The 8,312-nt window shown below is 41.5% G+C and overlaps 1 protein-coding gene across 1 annotated transcript; it reads right to left on the bottom strand.

Annotated features, from left to right (window-relative positions):
- Positions 1–1,046: 1,046 nt before the first annotated feature.
- tmem229a (transmembrane protein 229A) lies at positions 1,047–3,129 on the bottom strand. Its single transcript, XM_052118958.1, has one exon. It carries the CDS (start codon positions 2,999–3,001, stop codon positions 2,051–2,053), a length of 951 nt encoding a protein of 316 aa, XP_051974918.1. The 5' UTR covers positions 3,002–3,129; the 3' UTR covers positions 1,047–2,050.
- Between the last annotated feature and the right edge of the window lie 5,183 nt (positions 3,130–8,312).

Genomic DNA, 8,312 nt, shown 5'->3' with positions numbered 1-8,312 from the left:
GGTTTATTCCATGTTATCAGAAGCTATATGATAGGTGTTGGTGAGGATCAGATCAATATTTTAGTGTTCTCCTCCCTGAACAGTAGGTGGCGATATGCACAAATAATGCAAATCGCCAAAAACAAAACAAGATTTTATAGTAAAATGGACTTAAATATTGATCTGTTTCTCACCCACACCTATCATATCACTTCTCAAGACATGGATTAAACCACTGGAGTCTTATGGATTACTTTCATGCTGCATTTATGTGCTTTTTGGAGCTTCAAAGTTCTAATCACCATTCACTTACATTGTATGGACCTACACAGCTGAGATATTCTAATGAAAATCTTCATTCGTGTTCGTTTGGGATGGCATGAGGGTAAGTAAATGATGAGAGAATTTAAACTATTAATTTAACACGATTTTAGTGTAATAAAATCTCCTACTAACCTTATTTGTATAAAGTTATATCTAATTAAACAACTTTACAGCTCAAATAATAATACACACATTTTAACAAAACATTTATGCAAGTGCTTTTATAAAGTTATAAGCTTCACATTTCTGTCTTTAAACCCTCCAAACATTGGCCCCATTCGCTTCCATTGTAAGTGCATCACTGGCATAGGTGAATTAAGGACCGGGCCAATGGGGCCAGTGCCCAGGGACCCGTGACTAACATGTGCTTTAAATGTCATTATTTTACAGGAAAATAACTTGGCTTAGGTTGTTGGAGAAAAGAAAATATTAATATTTTACTTTGTGGTTCAAAAGTACTGATTATACTAGATACTAGATTTGTTGAGACAAACTATAATGTTGGTGTGGCAGGGCGGAGGGCGGGTCGTGATTCTGCACACCCTGCCCCTAATTAGGCTAATCAAGCTTCCGAGAGGGATAAGGGCTGATTGAAGATGGCGTTGTGACACACAGGTGTCGGGCAGCTGCCAGTTACTCTCTCTCTGTCGCACCGCCGTCTCCTGTCGGCCCTTATCCCTCTCGGAAGCTTAATTAGCCTAATTAGGGGCAGGGTGTGCAGAATCACGACCCGCCCTCCGCCACAGTTGGTTTGACAAAACTTTGTCTGAAAGTTTAAAATAGATTTAAATGCTTGAAGTTAGAATTTTAAAGTAGATTAAAGGTGCTTTAAGTGATTTTTTTAATGGAAAAGTATGCAAACATTTGTCCTACTCAATTAAAGATATTAATGAAATCAGTGTACTGAGATATCTCTATCTGACGCTTTTCACCTGTCAATCATTTTGCTCGTTCTCATAGTGTAGTATTTGAAGCGGGTCATTGAAGCTATGATTCAAGTTTGTCAGTTGAGGGCGCTATTGTGCCACTGTTGAATTTGACAGCCACAGGAACAAACAATGCTGCTGTTTTGCTTGGTTTTTGTCTCAAAATGATATTTGGAGGGCGGGGTTTTGGAATGAGGGGGCGTGGCTAATACAATGGCTCAGTCACGTGAAAGCTTCAGCATTCTAAAATCGCTTACAGCACCTTTGAAGGGCTTGTGTGAAAGTTTTGAAAGCTACAATTTGAAATGACGAACATTCCAAAACAGACTCGAAGCTCATTTAAATATTCTGTCACTGTCATGTAGTCTAGGGGATTTTTGGACCCTTTAAAGTTGCAGGTTTTTTTATATGGAGGAATAATAATGGTAGGCAAGCTGTAGGGTTGTTCCAAACAGAATTTTCCAAAACATGACCAAATGACCACTATTTTTGAGCCCAACACCTTTCAGCCCTTCAAAGGTCTCACAATGGAGGGTAAAGCACCCCATCATTCAGATGAGTTAGAAAAGATATAGCAGCGCGAGCCAGAAATGCCTGTAGGAGTCTACTGTATTTGTTAAATAAAAAGAAAATTGGCCCCGGGCCCTTGCTAGTCATAATCCGCCCCCGCTCACTGGAACCTAAAATTATTTTTTTATGCCGCAAATCAACATTATGCCACAAATGCAGTCGACTGAGCTTAACGTATGCTAACAAATACAACCTGTTACAAAAAAAAATAATATCCCAGTGCCTTTTTTGATGGTTCCCCGGAGTATACACTATGAAAAGGCCAATTTTTCTGTTTCAGGCTTTCCATTGGCACCACAGGCTGGCATCCCCTCATCCTTTTCATTACAGCCAACCCTCAACAGAATATTGGACAAGACGTCCTGATACAGACTGAGACAAACCCATCCGGGCAGATACAGCAATGTGACCAGGCCCATGAAATTGAGAGGATAATGCGAGTAGTCCCACGAGCACGCGCCAAACAGTCTGAGCACGAAGCCCCAGATGAACTCCCATGTGTAAATGAAGCAGATGTAGATGGGCAACCTCTGCCAGGTGCCCCATCCTCTTCTGAAGTGTAAATGGAGGTAGAGCTTCTCCACCACGAAGCTGCAGCTTCCATACATGAAGAAGGACCACAGGGAGGTGTGACCCGTCAATGTCCCGTCTGCTTTGTCGAACAGGTTGAACACCGAGGTGAACACCACCTCATCCAGAAAGCCGTGCATCCCGAAGAACACAAAGCGCAGGACGCCCGGTAACCCGTTCGGGTACGATGATCTCTCCAACACCCGGTTATTGTGATACTGCAGACGCAGGAAGCCTTTATGAAAGACATTGGTGAAGTATAACGCAAGCATATAATGCAAGACAAGCTGCGTGACAGACATCACATTCCCGATTAAAATCTGCAAGCAGATGTACAGGGATGGATAGAAGACGAGATGGAACACGACGGGTCGCCCTCGGAAGCGTTCCTTCTGCATGTAGATCTTCTCCAAAACCAAATGCGTGATGGAGTGGACGATGCACAAATAAGGCGAGGAGAAGCCCAACAATCGGAGGTCGTTGTCATCCTGAAACCTGCGCACAGATGACATCAGGATGTCCAGAGTAACTCCGTGCATCCCGTAGAAATACATGCGCATCCACTGCGGTAACGCGCTCATGTTGCCCGCTCGAGCTTTGTTGTGGTCTCTCTCACTGTCTGCTCGTCGCATCGTCACGATAGAGCTGTGGAAACACACTCGGATGTCTCATGGGCATCTTACGTTACATTTCACGCCTCGCCGGTGACACTCTGCGCCCCCACGAAGCCGAAAATCTCACCAGCCGCATTTTCTACATGCATGATAATTGAAGCAGAGAAATGAACAAGGAAGAAAATACAGAGATGTAATAAAACCCACCAACAGATGGTGCTGATGTTAAACTTATACAAGATTAACAATAATTATATTACTTTATATAGTTTATAATCTATCTATCTATCTATCTATCTATCTGTCTATCTATCTGTCTGTCTGTTATCTATCTATCTATCTATCTATCTATCTATCTATCTATCTATCTATCTATCTATCTGTCTGTCTGTCTGTCTGTCTGTCTGTCTGTCTGTCTGTCTATCTATCTATCTATCTATCTATCTATCTATCTATCTGTCTGTCTGTCTATCTATCTATCTATCTATCTATCTATCTATCTATCTATCTGTCTGTCTGTCTGTCTGTCTGTCTGTCTGTCTGTCTGTCTGTCTATCTATCTGTCTGTCTGTTGTATCTATCTATCTATCTATCTGTCTGTCTGTCTGTCTGTCTGTTGTATCTATCTATCTATCTATCTATCTATCTATCTATCTATCTGTCTGTCTGTCTGTCTGTCTGTCTGTCTGTCTGTCTGTCTGTCTGTGTATCTATCTATCTGTCTGTCTGTAGTATCTATCTGTCTGTCTGTCTATCTATCTATCTGTCTGTCTCGTACCTATATATCTGTCTGTCTGTCTCTCTCTAATAAATTAAATAAATCTAATTAAAATATAATATTATAATCATATTAGTTCATAATATTACAATATTATTCTTATTATATTATTAGTCCAATATATTAAAATTCATATTATTTCAATATATTACTTTCTATCTTTCATAATATAATATATAATATAATATAAATATAATATAGTATAGTATGAATATAATATTATAGTCATATTATTTAATAATGTTACAATATTCTTCTCTATCTAATAGTCATATTATTGTATATAACAATAATATTCTCTAATATATTATAATCATACTATTTAATAATATTACTATAGCTAACTTAGTGATAATATAGATATTATAATCTTTATATAAAATATCAATAAAATATAGTATTATAATGACTATTTGATTAAATATCAATATTATTCTCTATCTAATATATTACAGTCATATTATTTCATATTACAGTATTATCAATATATAATAATCATATTATTTTATAATATTAATACTATTCCTCTGGGATAAAGATGCCTTTCATTGATATTATCATTATTTTCAAATAAGGTTGGGACGTGAATTTAAAACTGAACCGATTGAAGCTTTTCTGATGGTTAAGCTCAGAACTTATTTACAGCATGACTAAAATATCTCAATGCTGTTATCTCAGAGCTACAATTATCCTTTGGTGTTTCTGAAGTGACAGATTAGCTGCAAACAGGCAAACAGTTATCTGCCAAAGCCACAAGGATAACACAGAACAGAGGACAGGAAAAGGTCAGAAGTCCTTAGTGTGCCCACGAGAATATTACTGTGTGACATCATACACGTCACACTGAACATCAGTCTGCTGGACTATTGGACATATATCCAGTTTATTGCAATAAAGAGAACAATACTTGGATGAATCAATGATAATAATAAAAAAGCCAATACAAATGGCCTTTTTGCACTTTAGTACAATTTATAGTAATTGTCATTATCATCTCACTGACTGTGCATCATGGTTACAACAAAGAAACAAATGGTCAAAGTAGCTGCAGTGGTACTGCAATTCTTCAATGTGACCACTAGATGGAGGCAAAGTGACATTTTGTTTTAAGTCACCTCTGATACTGTGTGTGGCATACCAACGCCCCTAGGAATGTAGTAGTAATTTAATGTGACTGGCAAATTACCTGCAAGCTGGTACATGACAGGGTCTTTCGAGATAATAGCATAGCGATGCTCAAAGCAACAAATGTCTTTAATTCATACCAGCATGACCTCACAATTTAAGAGTAGCATAGACACAGAAAATGATCTGCAGTCAGGGCTGGACTGGTAATCTGGCATAACGGGCATTTTCCAGGTGGGCTGACGCACTTTGGGGGTGATCAGGGGCGGACTGGCCACCGGGAGAACCGAGCGAGCCGGTGGGCCGGCAGCGAATAAGCTAAAATGAGCCGCCGTAATATGCCGAGAAGGACAGCGAACACCCCCTCCAGCTCAACAACTTTTGGGCCAGTTGCTATGTAAAATCCCAGGCCGATTTCTCTTCCCAGTCCAGCCCTGTCTGCAATGCCATGTCCACACTAATCCGTTTGGTTAAAAATTCCATTTTCATTTTCCTAATGTCATCTTTTTCAAAGTATGTGGTTATGGAGAGTGTTTTTGAAAGTCTCCGTTTTAGGTGGAGGAAAGCGCCGTTCCAGTGAGGATGAAAGGCGTAAACAACGTCAAATTTAAGGTGCTGTAAATTATTTGAGCATTTCTAGAATTTCCACAAACTGTCAAGCTGAGCCATTGGATTAGCCACGCCCCCTTTCCCCCCCAAAAAACCACACTCCAAAGATACCACATGAGCTTTAATGAGACCAACACGAGCAGAAACGGCTGTCAAAAACAACTGCAAAATAGCGCCCTCGTCTGACAACTGTTTTGAGGAACATGGCATAAAAATGGCATTAAGCTTCAATAATTCGCTGCAACCAGGGCTGGTAATCTGGCATACCGGGCATTTTCCTGGAGGGCCGAGACACTTTGGGGGTGATCAGGTGCGGACTGGCCAAGCGGGCCGGGGGGGTCGGCCGCGAAACGGGCCGAATGGGGCGCGATAAGCTAAAATGAGCCGCCGCGTTATGCAGAACGGACCACAAAACGGTGCCGTGATTTGCAGAAAAGGCCAGCGAACACCCCCCTCCCCGCTCATCAACCTTGGGCTCAAACCCCCACCCCCCCCTCCCCCCCACCTAACAACTTTTGGGCCTGTTGCAATGTAAAATCCTGGGCCGATTTCTCTTCCCAGTCCAGCCCTGGCTGCAACAACAATACTATGATTGACAGGCAGAAAGCGTCATTGGGCACGAGTTACTAAATGGATTTCTAAAATGTAATTATAGATGCCATTTCCTCCAATAAGCAGCTCTTATTGGTTTGATCATCTCTGCTCTTCTGGTTTAGTCACAGATGTTCAAAGGGTCAGGGGTCATGAGGGGGTAAGTGTGGAAAAAAGGGCTGAACTGAAGTGGAAACCGAAGTCCCATGAGTGGTTTCACGCTTGTTTAGTTTCATCACTTTATTAGGAGTTCCCTTCCCTTTCTGTTCCATCTTGGTTCTCCGTTGCAACACCCCAGTCAGCCTTGCATTTTTAATGAGGTTTTCAATGATCCTAGTCAAGATTTCCACAGACTAGACATCTTGATCACAACCAAGAGCGAGAGGATAAAACACCTTCCCGTGGCATCCAAACCAGCACAGATAGCCGGCATTATATCTTCATTACACACATAGACACGTGCATCATATCTCGGCGGTTACACTCAAAGACTAAAGCAGAACAAGGTCATCACCATGGAGACAACGACTTCAGTGGTACCTTCCTTTTATTAGACATTTGTGACATTTGGTCAGTTTATTCCTTCACAACCGGAACTAGCGTATCTTTTAGCATCTAAGAAAGGTGTTCGGTAGCAAAGCAGCATCAGTATTATCAGATCTGTGTTTTCCAACTGTTCGACAGAAGGACGGCCAGATGCTGTAGGTCTGCACGTCCTCAGCATGTCCTTGCGTCTCGCAGTGGAAGCCGTCCCACCTAAGGCATCTGATTTCGTCACAACCCACCGTGGAGGTGTTTTTCCTAGAAATGCACTCCCCTACATTTACAGCCGCTCTGCAGAAGCGTCCGTTAAACACAGAGATATGCCTTCATGATCAATAAATCAATTGCCATAACTAGGGAACTAGGTTGAATGTTCTAGCGTTTGAAGTAAGGGTAACAACAAATATCTGGTTGAAAGGGTAGAGCATGCTAATCATGTGCTGTCGTACTATAACTGGTGCTCAGTCAACAACATTCTGTCAAACTACACGTTGGGACTTGCTAATGTGCAGGAAGAATACACTTTGTCAAAAGATGTAGAATATAGTTAGGGGTAGATAAAGAGGAAGAAAAAGTAGGTGTGTGTGTGGTGTTTGCCAGTGCAAAACCAGTTTTTAGTGGTTTTTATCATGTTGCTATGTGGTTGCTAAGGTGTTCTGATTGGTTGCCAGGGCATTGCTCCGGTTGCTGAGATGTTTTGAGGGGTTTTTATCATGTTGCTATGTGGTTGCTAAGGTGTTCTGAGTGGTTGCCAGGGCATTGCTCAGGTTGCTGAGATGTTTTGAGTGGTTTTTAGCATGTTGCTATGTGGTTGCTAAGGTGTTCTGAATGGTTGCCAGGGCATTGCTCAGGTTGCTGTGATGTTTTGAGTGGTTTTATATCATGTTGCTATGTGGTTGCTAAGGTGTTCTGAGTGGTTGCCAGGGCATTGCTCAGGTTGATGAGATGTTTTGAGTGTTTTTTATCATGTTGCTATGTGGTTGCTAAGGTGTTCTGGGTGGTTGCCAGGGTATTGCTCAGGTTGCTGAGATGTTTTGAGTGGTTTTTAGCATGTTGCTATGTGGTTGCTAAGGTTTTCTGGGTGGTTGCCAGGGCATTGCTCAGGTTGCTGAGATGTTTTGAGTGGTTTTTAGCATGTTGCTATGTGGTTTCTAGTTTCTTCTTGGTGCTTTCTGAGGCATTGCTATTGCAAAGGTGTTCAGAGTGGTTCACAACACACAACTTTACAGGAAATCATGCATTAACAATAAGTGGTTTTCAGCATGTTGCTATGTGGTTGCTAGGGTGCTCTGGGTGGTTGCCAGGGCATTGTTATGCAGTTGCAAAAGTGTTCTGAGTGGGTTTCAGCATGTTGCTATGTGGTTGCTAGGGTGTTCTGGGTGGTTGCCAGGGAATTGTTATGCTATTGCAAAGGTGTTCTGAGTGGTTTTCAGCATGTTGATATGTGGTTGATAGGAGGCTCTTGGTGGTTGCCAGGGCATTGTTATGCAGTTGCAAAAGTGTTCTGAGTGGGTTTCAGCATGTTGCTACAGTATGTGGTTGCTAGGGTGTTTTGAGTGGTTTTTAGCATTCTGCTCTTTAGTTGCTATGGTGCCCTGGCTGGTTGCCAGGGCATCGCTATGATGTTGCAGGTATACAGAGTGGTTTTTAACATGTTGCTATGTGGTAGCTAGGGTATTCTTG

Source organism: Xyrauchen texanus, chromosome 45 (genome assembly GCF_025860055.1).
Source record: "Xyrauchen texanus isolate HMW12.3.18 chromosome 45, RBS_HiC_50CHRs, whole genome shotgun sequence".
In the NCBI taxonomy this organism is placed as follows: Eukaryota; Metazoa; Chordata; class Actinopteri; order Cypriniformes; family Catostomidae; genus Xyrauchen; species Xyrauchen texanus.
Note: the sequence above shows the minus strand (reverse complement) of the source record. Positions and strands in the feature narration are given on the sequence as shown.